The 17,065-nt window shown below is 45.0% G+C and overlaps 1 protein-coding gene across 1 annotated transcript in view; it reads right to left on the minus strand.

Moving 5' to 3' along the window:
- Nucleotides 1–17,065, minus strand: part of CCDC33 (coiled-coil domain containing 33) — a 144,027-nt gene that overhangs the window by 97,769 nt on the left and 29,193 nt on the right. The window contains exons 5-9 of the mRNA XM_066592363.1: nucleotides 15,407–15,540; nucleotides 4,696–4,805; nucleotides 3,311–3,412; nucleotides 3,143–3,234; nucleotides 826–940 (exon numbers count right to left, since the gene is read on the minus strand). Coding sequence (XP_066448460.1) covers nucleotides 826–940; nucleotides 3,143–3,234; nucleotides 3,311–3,412; nucleotides 4,696–4,805; nucleotides 15,407–15,540 — 553 coding nt within the window. The remainder of the gene's footprint in view (nucleotides 1–825; nucleotides 941–3,142; nucleotides 3,235–3,310; nucleotides 3,413–4,695; nucleotides 4,806–15,406; nucleotides 15,541–17,065) is intronic.

A 17,065-nucleotide genomic window follows, 5' to 3' on the forward strand; every position in this document is an offset into this window, starting at 1 on the left:
ATAGGAAGAAAATGAATGACCAACAGGGTATCAAGGATAGGTGGAGGGAATACACAGAGGGGCTATATGCCTGCAACCACATACCTGGACCATTGCATGAAGTGGGGCCTGTGGACTTTCCAGTATGGAGTCAGAAGTGGTTATGGCAATGAAACAACTAGTCAAAAATAATTGGCTTGAGAAAGACTGACTGCGTTCAATCGAAACATCGCTGTATGCAGAAATGTGGCAATAAAAAGGAACCTTGTTTTGAACATCGTGATTCCTGTTAAATTTTGTACCCTGGATACTGCTGTGTTATTGATTGACAACTGTATGGATATTGGATGATGAGTCCTCATCCAGAAAAGCGTGCATCATTGCCCGGAAAGTGCTCCCTTGTGAGTATAAGGTGGAGAGAGTCAGTGTGCTGCAACCATGCATAATATTATACCAGCCAAAACCATCACAGCGCTGTGCCAGGGAATATGGGCATCCAGACAATGGCCACAGGACTGGAAGAGATATGCCTTCATCCCTCTCCCAAAGAAAGACAACTCCCAGAATTGCTCCAACTACTATAATCCCATGTAAAAGAGACTAAAGATAGGAAAAGCAGGAAATGCTAGTTAAAATACATTTGATGACTGATTATTTAAAAATCCAATATTTTACAAAGCACATATATTGTATGGCATACTGTAACTATATAATATTCTACGTTGTATGCCTTTTAATTTGGGATATAATCTCATGCATAACATTTAGTGTACTGAGATTTAAGCCTGAAGCCATATTTTGTAGTAGCAAGAAAGTACATCAAATGCAAAATTCATATCAGTTTACCTGGGGGTGTCCTTGTGTCGCTCTTTGTGATATCTGGAAACAAGATGGAGACGGTTCTGGGAAAGTAACCTTGACGTGTGACACTCCGGGCATACCGGGGGGCTTACTTGTCTGTCTGTAGGACATGCAATATTTTTTGGTTACAATTAGCCAAGGCCAAATACTTAATGATAGTTGAGAAATTGTATCATGCTGTGAAAACTAGAGAAAATTTGCATCTGTATTTGAAAGCCTTTTGTGGACTTCAACTCTTAAATTAATTTGAAAACACAGGATTTGCGGATTTTAATAATCGGAAATGAAGCAATGAAGGCAATGCAGGCTGTGTTTGCTTAGTCAGGGACATCTAGTTTCTATGACTGGTCCAATCAAGGATGCCAACATGATTTATTTCACAAGACAAGCTATAAAAGCAAACTAAATGATCATTAATTAAAGCCAATAAATGATTTACGTGTGCGGGTGATAAAAGGGATTCGAACAACTAACACATTTATTGTTACAATAATCTGCACCTGCTCATCATAGATGCATAAAACTTTTATGGGAACCTTTAAAAGCAGTACGCTATTTTTATGGACAGTTTATGAATTTACGGGAAGTTTGCAATTCAGAGACTGATATCACTTCAAATAAAAGATTACAGCAATTTACCAGTCAAAAATAGGGTGGGGGGGGGAGGGGGTTGTCACAATTACTAAAATATCGCTGTATAGTTATATTCTGCATTTATATTTAATATGTGTAATAACAGCTTGTACAACTCCATGAACAGTGATGGTGATGGATGACAGCATTAGGGCCCGTTCACACTACTGGTTTTTGTTTCTATCTAGCTTTTCCATTGTGGGAGCAGCAGAACGAAAAGAAAATGAAATTGATATACAGAAGCAAATAGATAGCTTTCCTTTTGCCTCTATTTTCTATTGACAGCAATGTTAAAAAAAAACGGAAATACTGCAATGCGTCTTGGTTCCGTTTTTTGAACTTGAAACAAAAAGCGTCTTTGTTTTTGCTTCAGTTTTAAAAATGGAATGGCAATAGAAAATTGACAGACAGATGAAACTGAAGGTCTTCAGCTTTAATGCATGTCTATAGGCACAAGAACGAAAGTGTATTCTTTCCATTTAGCTGCTTCCACAACTGAACAGCTAGATGGAAACAAAAGTGCTAATGTGAACTCAGCCTTAGGCTGGGTTCACACAGGGCGGATTTGCCGCGGTTTTGCCGCAGCAGATCCGCCCGCGGCCGCTAATCTCGGGATTAGCCAGCCATGTGGATGAGATTTCTCAGAAATCTCGTCCACACAGGACGGCTAATCCGCTGCGGTAAATCCAGTTGAAACCGCGGCTGCGGCCGCCGCAGCCGCAGTTTCCAAAAATGCAGCATGTCTATTTACTTTTTTTTTTGTTTATTTTCGTCGCGGCCGCGCTCTTCTCTAGCGGCCCGGGCCGCTTCAAAGCTGCCGTGGCTTAAACCGCGGCGGTTCTCCCGGCGGAGATCTCGCGGTTTTTGCTGTGGCCAAACGCAGAGATTTCCGACTGGAATCCGCCCCGTGTGAACCCAGCCTTACTCATGTGATGTCATTTCAGTGTGTCTACCTGCCTTCTCCATACCACAGCAGATCTATTTTATGTTCTTAGTTTAATGTGCAGAACATGTCTGACCTCCAGTTGTAAAAACAAAAAGTCTGCATGGTTTTAGAATATAATTTCCCAAATTATGACCAAAATTAAAAATGCAGATCGCAACCAGGTCCCACAAAATAAGCTTTAAAGGGGTTGTCTGAGTTATAGCTTATCTGTAAAAGTCCTGCATGCACTAAAATAAATAGTGATATACTCACCTCTCCCTGTGTCCTGGGCTGGTTCTTCGGTCCTCTGTACAGCTGCAGTCCCGCATGGTTTAAGGGACATCACAGGCATTACAGCCAATAACACAGCTCAGCGATCCAGGGTTGAGCTCTGTTATTGACTGCAGCGCCTGTGTACCCATGAAAAGGCTCGGGCAGCCTGTAAACATGACGTCACGGGGGAGACCCAGAGCAACGTCAAAGGACACAGCAGGCACGGGGAGTATATCCCTAGTTGTTATTTTAGTGCATATAGAAGGAGTTTTACGGATAAACTACAACTTGGACAACTCCTTTAAGATTGCACTAAGGTGGTTCTTGTATTGTTGTTTGTATGTGTCTTTTCTCTACAATATGACAATTTCTCACCAATTTTTGTCATTGGTTAAATGTAAGATATATCAAATAATTAAGCAAAGTTTTACTAAATATATCATGTGCAAATATTCTGTACAACAAACCTACCTGTAATCTTTATAGTTGGGGACAATCCGTGCTAGTGCCAAGAGAGGATAGGATGGATCTTGAAGAGAAGTCTCCACACCAACGAGTAGAACCTGTAAATATAAATCATGGCAACATTGTACCTGGATTGTACCACAATATCTGGCCTGTTGGACAACTAGAACTCACCTGTAAAGCACGGTAAGTAAATCCATTCAGCTGTGTAATGGAGCTCGTTCTGCGCTCAATGGTAACGTAAAGATGGCACCCATCAGGGGCCTGAGCATGGGGCTGATAAGGGAAGATATAAGAATACTGAAGATTACTTTGTGATACGCATAAAATTACTACATAGTAAGAGGGTATTATAAAACTATAATAAGAAAGGAAAATGTCCCCCCCACCCCACCATGCTAATGAGAGAGAACAACAGTACAATATGCAATTAGTCACAGGCCTCTCACCAGCCAATCCAGAATCCCACTGCATACTGATGAGGGGCAAACACCCCAAAACAGTTGTCTGTGTATGGAATCTGGCTTGGTTTTCAATTCAAGAACTGTATAAAGGGTTTGACATTGATTTGAAGGAAGGCTGCCATCCAATAGGTGGCGCTGCAGCGGTAAGGTTCCATATTCCTTATTTGCAAATTACAAAGAGGAGCATGAATGGCCTTATAAGTCTCCTCACTCACCATCCAGGTGTTCTTCTCAAGGAGAGACAATACCCCTCCCAATTAGTATTGTGATGGCAAAATATATAATCATGTTATCCCTTACATGTATGACATTATGCAATTCAATAGTGCAGTTTTTTATATTTTATAACATGCTTTTAATATCAGATGGAATGTAACGTCATAGGTGCGTAAAATGAATGACCATATTTTAACATTATTTCTCTTTTACGTTGTGTGCTGATTAATTTGTTAATATACAGTACCTATATAAAAAAGATATGCCTGTTTTCCATCACCAGATGGAATTTATTGCTTGTTTATTGACTTCTATGTATAAAGTGCATACAGCAAGCTCCCCCTGGTGGCTACTGCAGACAGCTAGAATTTGATATTTTGACCACAGTATATGCAGGGGATTTGTAGCAATGTATCATAAAAACCGAGCTTTAACTGTGAAAATGATACAGACATATTTTGAACATGGGCCTAAGAGCTTTAAGTTACATTTCTGGTATTTCACACCCTACCATGGCATAAATATTCATGAAAAAATTTTAAGGAGATTTGTACTCTTTCTATCACATCTATTGACAGCTGTTTTTAAATGGTGTGGTTATACTCTGGCTTGTAGTTTATAAGTGGGAAACACTCCAATTTGAACAATCATTTTTACAGTATTGATGCAAAAATACAACTTTGCAGGCACCTGTGAAAATGTACTGCATTCTTTCAGCATATTTAAACCCACAATACAGTAACAGATACATTTATGATGTGCTGCTCTTTTGTACAGTATTTTGGAGCAGTAACTGTCTCATGTTACCATGATGTATGTATTTGATATTATGAAACAATGGACTGTATTTGAGTCCCCCCCCATGCAGCTGCCTACTACCTGGACCAGGCATAGATGATACGGGTGGAAGGGCTCCAGAACACCTATAGGTAGTCTGTATTCCAGTAGAAGGTCCTGGGAGGAATTATCAGCCAGAGTCACGATAAGATCTACAATGATTAATACAATGTTCAAGCACAAGTCCTAATGTACAATTATATGATCTTCAATATTATTTTAAAATTTAATGTTACATATTATATTGTCTTCATTCACCAGTGACAATCTTAGACGTGTGTGTCCTCTTACTCACACAAAGTAAGCAGACCTTAATTTCTTTGGACCAGGCTTAAGAATAAATGTTTACTGCTGCAATCTTGGAAAATGAATGATCTGAAGCAAGCAGTTAGATGAAAGCAGATATTTCAGGCCATGCTTCTTTTCTCCATGAAGATTCTCTGTCACACTGAATGTGACTGTGAATATACTCAGTGAGAATTAGAGTAGACCCAGCATTCACATATTCCTTCTTCACCTGATGACTGATTTGTTTGGGCTGCTAAACAAACTCTCTGGATGCAACTAAAAAATTAATCAGCCTCAGCAATGCTTAGAGGTTATACAGATATTTCCTCCCATAAATAGGCTGTACCAGACTTAACTTTTTTCAGCCATCCATAGGATAGATGATAAAAGTCTAATTCATGGGAGTCTTACTGCTGAGACCTCTGCTGATGCCAAGAATGGAGGACCCGTGTCTCTGTCACCAGCTGCAACATCAGATTGGGTGGAGCAATGTTTGCACATGTTAAAAACAAAGAAAAATATGTTTAGCAAATGGAAAGAGGGGGGATCATCTAAAAAAGAATATATGTGGTCTGCAGAATCTGTAGGGCAAGTGTCAGAAAAGCTAAAGCTAATAATGAATTGAGGCTTGCAACAGAGGCCAAAGGCAATAAAAAAGGATGTGGGGGGTATGTCAAAAGCAAAAGAAAAGTCAAAGATGCTATTTGATGCTTACAAGATGAAAATGGTGAATTGGTTAACAATAGAGATGAGCGAGTATACTCGCTAAGGCACATTACTCGAGCAAGTAGTGCCTTAGTCGAGTATCTCCCTCCTCGTCTCTAAAGATTCGGGGGCCGGCGGGGGCGGGGAGCGGCGCGGAAGAGCGGGGAGGAACGGAGGGGAGATCTCCCTCTCTTCTGCCCACTCCCCGCCACAACTCACCTGTCACCCGCTCCGGCGGGTGACAGGTGAGTTGTGGCGGGGAGTGGGCAGCCACAACTCACCTGTCACCCGCTCCGGCCCCCGAATCTTTAGAGACGAGTGGGGAGATACTCGGCTAAGGCACTACTCGCTCGAGTAATGTGCCTTAGCGAGTATACTAGGTCATCTCTAGCTAAGAATGGTGTTGAGAAGGCCGAACTTTTAAATTCCTATTTTGTGTCTGGTTTCTCTCAGAAAGTAGATGGAACAACAACTGATCTTCACTGTGCTATTGGGGGAATAAAAGAATGCAAGCTATCTATAAGCAAACAGATGGTGAGGGAACACTTAGCTAATTTAAATGAATTCAAGTTTCAAGGTCCAGATGAATTGCATCCTAGGAAACTAAAGGAAGCAGCGGAGGTAATTGCTGAACCACTCGCCGTAATCTTTGAAAATTCTTGGAGAACAGGAGAAGTCCCAGAAGATTGGAAAAGGGGGAAAAGTTGTCCTTATCTTCAAAAAATGGAAGAAGGTGGATCCAAGAAAATAGAGACTTATGAGCTTGACGTCTATACTGGGAAAGATCTTTGAACAAACTATTAAACAACATGTATGCAAGTTCTTAGATAAAAATGGAGTAATTAACCAGAGCCAGCATGGGTTTATAACAAACAAGTCACGCAAGACAAATCTAATTTCCTTCTATGATAGTGTCACTGACTGGGTTGATCAGGAGATGCTGTGGATATAGTATATCTTGACTTTACTAAAGCATTTGACAAAGTATCTCCTACTATACTTATTGAAAAAATGACCAAATATGGGATTGACAAGGCAACTGTTAGGTGGATTCACAACTGGCTGAGTGACCGTACTCAAAGTGTGGTCATAAATGGCTGCACATCCAAAAGTAAGAATGTAATAAGTGGGGTACCACAAGGTTCTGTCCTAGGCCCAGTGTTGTTCAACATTTTTATAAATGATCTGGAGGAGGGAATTGATGGGAAACTGATCAAATTTGCTGATGACAAAAAGCTAGGAGGGATAGGTAACACTAGGGAAGGGAGAGAAAGTATTCAAAAAGATCTAGAAAAGCTTGAAGAGTAGGCGGCAACTAATAGAATGGTATTTAACAAGGAGAAATGCAAAGTCCTACATCTGGGCAAGAAAAATGAAAAAAGCACATACAGAATGGGAGGAATTGGGCTAAGCAGCACATGTGAAAAATACTTGTGTATACTAATAGATCATAGACTGACTGAACATGAGTCAACAATGTGATGCAGCAGCCAAAAAGGCAAACACAATTCTGGGATGTATTAAGAGAAGCATAGAGTCTAGATCACGTGAGGTAATTATCCCCCTCTTCTCTTCTTTGGCCAGATCTCATCTGGAATACTGTGTCCAGTTTTGGGCACCCCACTTTACAAACGACATAGACAAACTAGAGCAAGTTCAGAGAAAAATTACCAAGATGGTGAGTGGTCTGCAAATCATGTCCTATGAGGAATTGTTAAAGGATCTGGGAATGTTTAGCTTGCCTAAAAGAAGGCTGAGAGGAGACTTAATAGCTGTCTACAAATATCTGAGGGGCTGTCACTGCAGAGGGATCATCCCTATTGTCATAGAAAAGGAAAGACTAGAAGGAGTGAGATGAAACTGAAAAGGGAGGAGACACAGAAGAGATATTAGAAAAAAAACTTTCTGACAGGGTGATCAATGAGTGGAACAGGTTACCACAGGTGGTGGTGAGTTCTCCTTCAATGGAAGTGTTCAAACAAAGGCTGAACAAATATCTGTCTAGGATGATTTAGTGAATCCTGCACTAAGCAGGGGGTTGGACCAGATGACCCTGGAGGTCCCCTCCATCTCTACCATTCTATGATACTATGATTCACATGCGCGGCCACCGTTCCATTCATTTAAATAACAGAAATAGCCAAACACTTGTACTTGATTATTGCCAGCAGTATCATTGAAACTGAACTGAACTGTGAACCCCACTTCATTCAATCTTCGCCTCACTGCAGGGGATGCAGTTAGTTCACAGTGAAGAAGAGAAGGGGACATGGTAGATTCCCATTGAACACATTTTTATCACCTGCCCAATGGATAGGTGATAAAAGTTGATTCTGGTACCCCTTTAATGCTATATTTAGACATAATGATTATCGTTCAAAAAAAAATAAAAAATCGCTCAATTGAGCAAAAGTGAATAATCTTCACTTTTTGGTCATTGTAACTTTCTTGCAGGCATAAAAATCATCATTGGCTCATTCGCTTATTGTTTGGTTTAAACAGTGCTCGTTCATTCACTTATACTGGGACTGAATGAACGTTTAAACGAACCAACGATGCCTCTGCCCATCTAAACAGACTGCAGGATTGTGAAAGAGTTAGCAGTGAAGTCACTTGCTTGTTCACTAGAGATGAGCGAGCACCAAAATGCTCGGGTGCTCGTTACTCGGGACGAACTTTTCGCGATGCTCGAGGGTTCGTTTCGAGTAACGAACCCCATTGAAGTCAATGGGCGACCCGAGCATTTTTGTATTTCGCCGATGCTCGCTAAGGTTTCCTTGTGTGAAAATCTGGGCAATTCAAGAAAGTGATGGGAACGACACAGCAACGGATAGGGCAGGCGAGGGGCTACATGTTGGGCTGCATCTCAAGTTCACAGGTCCCACTATTAAGCCACAATAGCGACAAGAGTGGGCCCCCCCCCCTCCCAAAAACTTTTACTTCTGAAAAGCCCTCATTAGCATGGCATACCTTTGCTAAGCACCACAATACCTCCAACAAAGCACAATCACTGCCTGCATGACACTCCGCTGCCACTTCTCCTGGGTTACATGCTGTCCAACCGCCCCCCCTCCCCCCCCACAGCGCACACCAAAGTGTCCCTGCGCAGCCTTCAGCTGCCCTCATGCCACACCACCCTCATGTCTATTTAGAAGTGCGTCTGCCATGAGGAGGAACCGCAGGCACACACTGCAGAGGGTTGGCACGGCTAGGCAGCGACCCTCTTTAAAAGGGGCGGGGCGATAGCCCACAATGCTGTACAGAAGCAATGAGAAATAGAATCCTGTGCCACCGCCATCAGGAGCTGCACACGTGGGCATAGCAATGGGGAACCTATGTGCCACACACCATTCATTCTGTCAAGGTGTCTCTGCATGCCCCAGTCAGACCGGGCTTTTTAATTCATAGACACAGGCAGGTACAACTCCCTATTGTGAAGTCCCTGTCGACCGACAGCATGGGTGGCTCCCTGGAACCCACCGGCGATACACAAAAATATCCCATTGCATTGCCCAACACAGCTGAGGTAGTAATGTCGTGCTTAATGCAGGTGGGCTTTGGCCCACACTGCATGCCCCAGTCAGACTGGGGTTCTTTACAAGTGGAAACAGATGCATTTATAATTCCCTGTGGACCCACAGCTTGGGTGGGTGCCAGGAAGCCACCGGCGGTACATAGAAATATCCCATTGCATTGCCCAACACAGCTGAGGTAGTAATGTCGTGCTTAATGCAGGTGGGCTTCGGCCCACACTGCATGCCCCAGTCAGACTGGGGTTCTTTACAAGTGGACACATGTAGGTTAAACTCCGTGTGCACCTACAGCATGGGTGGCTCCCTGAAACCCACCGGCGATACACAAAAATATCCCATTGCATTGCCCAACACAGCTGAGGTAGTAATGTCATGCTTAATGCAGGTGGGCTCCGGCCAACACTGCATGCCCCAGTCAGACTGGTAATATGTACCTTAACAGTAACCGCGTTGGTGGTAATGTGGTGGTGACTGCGGACCTAGTAGCACGGTTTTATTTTGTTGGTTTACGGAATGTGGCCAGGATTAAGTGCGCCGTGGCGGGGGATGTTTTGGAGGCACTACGTGTCCTCTCCACGTGTCCGTGGTTATATGCACCTTAACAGTAACAGCGTTGGTGGGAAATGGCCTCGCCGCCATCATGTCTTTGGGAAGCCTCTGTTTCCACACCCCAGAGACATACCATTAGCAGCGGTATAGGCAGAGCCCAGAATTAGTAACATTTCAGCCGTAGCATTAGCGACAGGCCCCACTAACATATCACTAGCAGCATTATAGGGGGAGCACAGTCTTAGTTCCATTTCAGTAATAGTAGCAGCCTACACAGGCCCCAGTAACAATTCCGAAGCAGCAGTATAGTGGGAGCGCAGTCTTCGTTCCATTTCAGTAACAGTAGCAGCCTACACAGGCCCCAGGAACAATTCCGAAGCAGCAGTATAGTGGGAGCGCAGTCTTAGTTCCATTTCAGTAGCTGCAGTATAGCCAAGGCCCAAGTTACATTTATGTAGCTAAAGTGTGGGCCAACCCCACACACACTTCTGTACCATGAGTGCAGGCGAAGAACATACAAATTGCTATGATTACACTGTAGGTGAGGGCCCCAAAACATTGGTGTACCAACAGTACTAATGTACCTCAGTAAAAATTGGCCATGCCCAACCAAGATGGCAGGTGAAACCCATTAATCGCTTTGGTTAATGTGGCTTAAGTGGTAACTAGGCCTGGAGGCAGCCCAGTTTAACTAAAAATTGGTTCAAGTTAAAGTTTCAACGCTTTTAAGAGCATTGAAACGTATAAAAATTAGATGAGTGAGCCTTGTGGCCCTAAGAAAAATTGCCCGTTCAGCGTGATTACGTGAGGTTTCAGGAGGAGGAGCAGGAGGAGGAGGAGGAATATTAGACACAGATTGATGAAGCAGAAATGTCCCCGTTTTGGATGGTGAGAGAGAACGTAGCTTCCATCCGCGGGTGCATAATACGTATTGCTGCTGTCCGCTGGTGCAGAAGAGAAGTCTGGGGAAATCCAGGCTTTGTTCATCTTGATGAGTGTAAGCCTGTCGGCACTGTCGGTTGACAGGTGGGTACGCTTATCCGTGATGATTCCCCCAGCCACACTAAACACACTCTCTGTCAAGACGCTAGCCGCAGGACAAGCAAGCACCTCCAGGGCATACAGCGCGAGTTCAGGCCACGTGTCCAGCTTCGACACCCAGTAGTTGTAGGTGGCAGAGGCGTCACGGAGGACGGTTGTGCGATCGGCTACGTACTCCCTCACCATCCTTTTACAGTGCTCCCGCAGACTCAGCCTTGACTGGGGAGCGGTGACACAGTCTTGCTGGGGAGCCATAAAGCTGGCAAAGGCCTTGGAGAATGTTCCCCTGCCTGCGCTGTACATGCTGCATGATCTCTGCGCCTCCCCTGCTACCTGGCCCTCGGAACTGCGCCTTCTGCCACTAGCGCTGTCGGATGGGAAGTTTACCATCAGTTTGTCCACCAGCGCCCTGTGGTATAGCATCATTCTCGAACCCCTTTCCTCTTCGGGAATGAGAGTGCAAAGGCTCTCCTTATACCGTGGGTTGAGCAGTGTGTACACCCAGTAATCCGTAGTGGCCAGAATGCATGTAACGCGAGGGTCACGAGAAAGGCATCCTAACATGAAGTCAGCCATGTGTGCCAGGGTACCTGTACGCAACACATGGCTGTCTTCACTAGGAAGATCACTTTCAGGATCCTCCTCCTCCTCCTCTTCCTCCTCCTCAGGCCATATACGCTGAAAGGATGACAGGCAAGCAGCATGGGTACCGTCAGCAGTGGGCCAAGCTGTCTCTTCCCCCTCCTCCTCATCCTCCTCATGCTCCTCCTCCTCCTCCTGAACGCGCTGAGATATAGACAGGAGGGTGCTCTGACTATCCAGCGACATACTGTCTTCCCCCGGCTCTGTTTCCGAGCGCAAAGCGTCTGCCTTTATGCTTTGCAGGGAACTTCTCAAGATGCATAGCAGAGGAATGGTGACGCTAATGATTGCAGCATCGCCGCTCACCACCTGGGTAGACTCCTCAAATTTTCCAAGGACCTGGCAGATGGCTGCCAACCAGGGCCACTCTTCTGTAAATAATTGAGGAGGCTGACTCACACTGCGCCGCGCAAGTTGGAGTTGGTATTCCACTATAGCTCTACGCTGCTCATAGAGTCTGGCCAACATGTGGAGCGTAGAGTTCCACTGTGTGGGCACGTCACACAGCAGTCGGTGCACTGGCAGATTAAACCGATGTTGCAGTGTCCGCAGGGTGGCAGCGTGCGTGTGGGATTTGCGGAAATGTGCGCAGAGCTGGCGCACCTTTCCGAGCAGGTATGACAAGTGGGGGTAGCTTTTCAGAAAGCGCTGAACCACCAAATTAAAGACATGGGCCAGGCATGGCACGTGCGTGAGGCTGCCGAGCTGCAGAGCCGCCACCAGCTTACGGCCGTTGTCACACACGACCATGCCCGGTTGGAGGCTCAGCGGCGCAAGCCAGCGGTCGGTCTGCTCTGTCAGACCCTGCAGCAGTTCGTGGGCCGTGTGCCTCTTGTCTCCTAAGCTGAGTAGTTTCAGCACGGCCTGCTGACGCTTGCCCACCGCTGTGCTGCCACGCCGCGTGACACTGACTGCTGGCGACGTGCTGCTGACACATCTTGATTGCGAGACAGAGGTTGCGTTGGAGGAGGAGGAAGGTGCTTTAGTGGAGGAAGCATACACCGCCGCAGATACCACCACCGAGCTGTGGCCCGCAATTCTGGGGGTGGGTAGGACGTGAGCGGTCCCAGGCTGTGACTCTGTCCCAGTCTCCACTAAATTCACCCAATGTGCCGTCAGGGAGATATAGTGGCCCTGCCCGCCTGTGCTTGTCCACGTGTCTGTTGTTAAGTGGACCTTGGCAGTAACCGCGTTGGTGAGGGCGCGTACAATGTTGCGGGAGACGTGGTCGTGCAGTCCTGGGACGGCACATCGGGAAAAGTAGTGGCGACTGGGAACCGAGTAGCGCGGGGCAGCCGCCGCCATCATGCTTTTGAAAGCCTCCGTTTCCACAAGCCTATACGGCAGCATCTCTAGGCTGATCAATTTTGCAATGTGCACGTTTAACGCTTGAGCGTGCGGGTGCGTGGCGTCGTACTTGCGCTTGCGCTCAAACTGTGGCGCTAGCGACGTCTGGACGCTACGCTGAGAGACATTGCTGGATGGGGCCGAGGACAGCGGAGGTGAGGGTGTGGGTGCAGGCCAGGAGACGGTAGTGCCTGTGTCCTCAGAGGGGGGTTTGATCTCAGTGGCAGGTTGGGGCACAGGGGGAGAGGCAGTGGTGCAAACCGGAGGCGGTGAACGGGCATCGTCCCACCTTGTGGGGTGCTTGGCCATCATATGCCTGCGCATGCTGTTGGTGGTGCCTCCCCAGCTGATCTTGGCGCGACAAAGGTTGCACACCACTGTTCGTCGGTCGTCACGCGTCTCTGTGAAAAACTGCCACACCGTAGAGCACCTTGACCTCTGCAGGGTGGCATGGCGCGAGGGGGCGCTTTGGGAAACAGTTGGTGGATTATTCGGTCTGGCCCTGCCTCTACCCCTGGCCACTGCACTGGCTCGGCCTGTGCCCACACCCTGACTTGGGCCTCCGCGTCCTCGCCCGCGTCCACGTCCTATAGGCCTACCCCTACCCCTCAGCATGGTGTATAACCAGTGATTTGATTTCCCAGTGATTTGATTTCCTGCAGCAAAAATAGAATTTTTTCCCTTGTTTTTCAAAGGACAAGCCACACTGCGTGTATTCAATGAATACTACTAAGTTTAATAACTGTGTTGTGGCCCTGCAAATGTGTCAGAGAACTGCAGTGATGCAAAGTTATTCGCTCCAGCAGATCAGGGATTTCCCATGCAGGAAAGAAATTGGCGCAAGCCTGCAGCCAAAATAGAATTTTTTCCCTTGTTTTTCAAAGGACAAGCCACACTGCGTGTATTCAATGAATACTACTAAGTTTAATAACTGTGTTGTGGCCCTGCAAATGTGTCAGAGAACTGCAGTGATGCAAAGTTATTCGCTCCAGCAGATCAGGGATTTCCCATGCAGGAAAGAAATTGGCGCAAGCCTGCAGCCAAAATAGAATTTTTTCCCTTGTTTTTCAAAGGACAAGCCACACTGCGTGTATTCAATGAATACTACTAAGTTTAATAACTGTGTTGTGGCCCTGCAAATGTGTCAGAGAACTGCAGTGATGCAAAGTTATTCGCTCCAGCAGATCAGGGATTTCCCATGCAGGAAAGAAATTGGCGCAAGCCTGCAGTAAAACGTAGCTGGCTGCGTCTGATTTTTTTTAACGTTCTGCACGCAGCACACACGTACCCAGAGCCCTGAGGACTGTCAGAGGCAGGCGAAATATAATTTTTTCCCTTGTTTTTCAAAGGACAAGCCACACTGCGTGTATTCAATGAATAATGTATGTCTTCTGGCCCTGCCTACACAATTCTATCCCTGTAGTATTAATGCTGGGTGCAATGGTCTGCACAGCCGGTTTTGAGAAAGAAAAAAAAATATGCAACACTGCTAACAGCAGCCTGGACAGTACTGCACACGGATAGATGTGGCCCTAGAAAGGACCGTTGGGGTTCTTGAAGCCTACACTCACTGCTAACACTCTCCCTGCCTAACCACCACTTCTGTCCCTATTGCAGGGCGCAATGCTCTGCAGATCCAATTTTGAAAAAAAAAAATAAAATACAGTGCTAACACAGTACTGCACACTATTAGATGTGGCCCTGAGAAGGACCGTTGGGGTTCTTGAAGCCTACACTAACTCCTAACGCTCTCCCTACAGCAGCTCCAGCACGATACCACTTTCCCTCAGCTAAGTCACAACGCATCTGAGGCGAGCCGCGGGAGGGGCCGATTTTTATACTCGGGTGACATCAGATCTCCCCAGCCACTCACAGCAGGGGGGTGGTATAGGGCTTGAACATCACAGGGGGAAGTTGTAATGCCTTCCCTGTCTTTCAATTGGCCAGAAAAGCGCGCTAACGTCTCAGAGAGGAAACTGAAAGTAACCAGAACATCGCGTGGTACTCGTTACGAGTAACGAGCATCCCGAACACGCTAATATTCGCCCGAGTATCAAGCTCGGACGAGTATGTTCGCTCATCTCTATTGTTCACTCATTCAAACAAGAATCGGCTCGTCTAAAAGGAGTATAACTCAGCATATTCCGAGATGCGTTGTACAAGAAATAAAATGTATTAGCTGTAATTACTTTTCCATTTACATTTTTATCTTTCCACAGCTGTCCTTCTGCAACAGTTTCATATACTCTCATATATAAGCTAGACGGCACTGTGCATCCTAAGGCTCCTGTTTCATGAATAGAATGGCAATACTGCAGTGAAGACTGACAAAATGCCAGTGAAATTGAAGATGCAGAGAACAAATTAGGCACTCGTGTGGACACTGCAATGTTTGCCATTAGTGGCTGGTATCCAAACTTAGTTTTCCATGTAGATTGATTAAAAAATATATCTGAATTTCACAGTCTTTTTTCATTTTTTTTTTAAATGTATCCTTTTACTTTAATTGTAACTGCAATAAATTTCACATGAAATGTATACAAATGCTGCTTGTACTGCTGCATGTAAAAAATGTAGCATCATTGAGATGGAAGTATATGGAATTATGCAGCGTTATTAACAGTGCTGGCAAGTGCATTGCTACATACCCTCCTCTTTTGCTTCCTCCTCATTCACGGTCAGGGTCAGTGTTTCACCCCAGATTGGGCTGGTAGTTGGAGCTTGTGCAGCATGGGAGATGCTTTGTGCGCCGCTTCCTTTTTTCTCATCCACGCTGCTCATTCTGTAAACAAGACATGTAACCAATAAGAAAGCAATCTAGCTATATATATATTATACCACAGGCTCATCATATGGACATGGCGAGCTAAGAAGATAGATAGATAGATAGATAGATAGATAGATAGATAGATAGATAGATAGATAGATAGATAGATAGATAGATAGATAGATAGATATGAGATAGATAGATAGATAGATAGATAGATAGATATGAGATAGATAGATAGATATGAGATAGATAGATAGATACATAGATAGAGGTTTTATTTATAAATATGTTCCTTAGAGTGATACTGTCAATCATCAGGCCGTATGACTGACAAATGGATGGGAGACGTACTGGATGGGGGTTGTAGTCATGTGATCTGTCAGCTCTGGACGAAGGTGATGAAATATTAATGCCAACTGAACCCCCTGAGAAGACAAGGAGGGGCAGCAATATCCCATTAGCAGTTCAACACAAAACAATTTTCAGACTGGATTAGCTGCTCTTAAAGCAAAAGTGTTTCTAGGCCTGAGGCCCTCAGGTCATTAATGGGCTTGAGAGAATAGAATAACAAGTATGGCGGGTTTGGTTACATATCGAAGGAAAATAAAAAATGTGTGAAGAATGGGAGCCTGAAGAGCCGTAAAAATGTTTATTGAGCCACAAACATAGATCACTGGTTAATATAAAATGCAGCTCACACATAGATCTGCTGTGTATTCTCACATGTTGCTATGGAATATTTTAAGAAAGTCCAATATCCTACAAATAGACAGGTAGTGTTTATCAAGTGCACAAAGAGTGACATAATAATAAAGTCCCATGACTCGCTCTTCTGTTAGGTAAATCACACAAAGAACAGAAAAATGGAGCAGTGTTATGCAAGATATGTGAACCTGGTCGGGCATCAGAAGAAGCAACAAATATGTGTAGACTGGTCAAAATATTCTTTTCATCCTAAAAGAAAGCATACCGCATGCGATGTTTGTAATATTGAATTAGTTTTCTTGTATAAAAATAACGAAGGCTTGCAGTGCAAGACAGCAAATATGTTGTTCATTCATTGTAGATCCGTATGTGATAGAGATTGATCCGGGAGTACTTGTACATTGCAGGACATGTACAGCAGTCCCTCAAGGTACAGTATTAATTCATTCAAGGACGACCATTGTAAGTTGAAAACATTACAACTTGAGACTATAAGAGCTTGCGTTTGCGATCCAAATCTATTAAGAACCAATGCTTGAGAATGGCAGCGCTCATATGCCCGATATTTACCTGCGCACAAAACTGCACAGCATAAATATAGGGAAGCGTATCTTCACCGAAAAGAACCCTACTGATTGATTAAAATTAGAGATGAGCGAACGCGTTCGTCCGAGCTTGATATTCGTGCGAATATTAGGGTGTTCGGGATGTTCGTTATTCGTGACGAACACCATGCGGTGTTCTGGTTACTTTCACTTCCTTCCCTGAGACGTTAGCGCGCTTTTCTGGCCAATTGAAAGACAGGGAAGGCATTACAACTTCCCCCTGCAAC

The sequence above is a fragment of the Eleutherodactylus coqui genome, chromosome 2 (genome assembly GCF_035609145.1).
Source record: "Eleutherodactylus coqui strain aEleCoq1 chromosome 2, aEleCoq1.hap1, whole genome shotgun sequence".
In the NCBI taxonomy this organism is placed as follows: domain Eukaryota; kingdom Metazoa; phylum Chordata; class Amphibia; order Anura; family Eleutherodactylidae; genus Eleutherodactylus; species Eleutherodactylus coqui.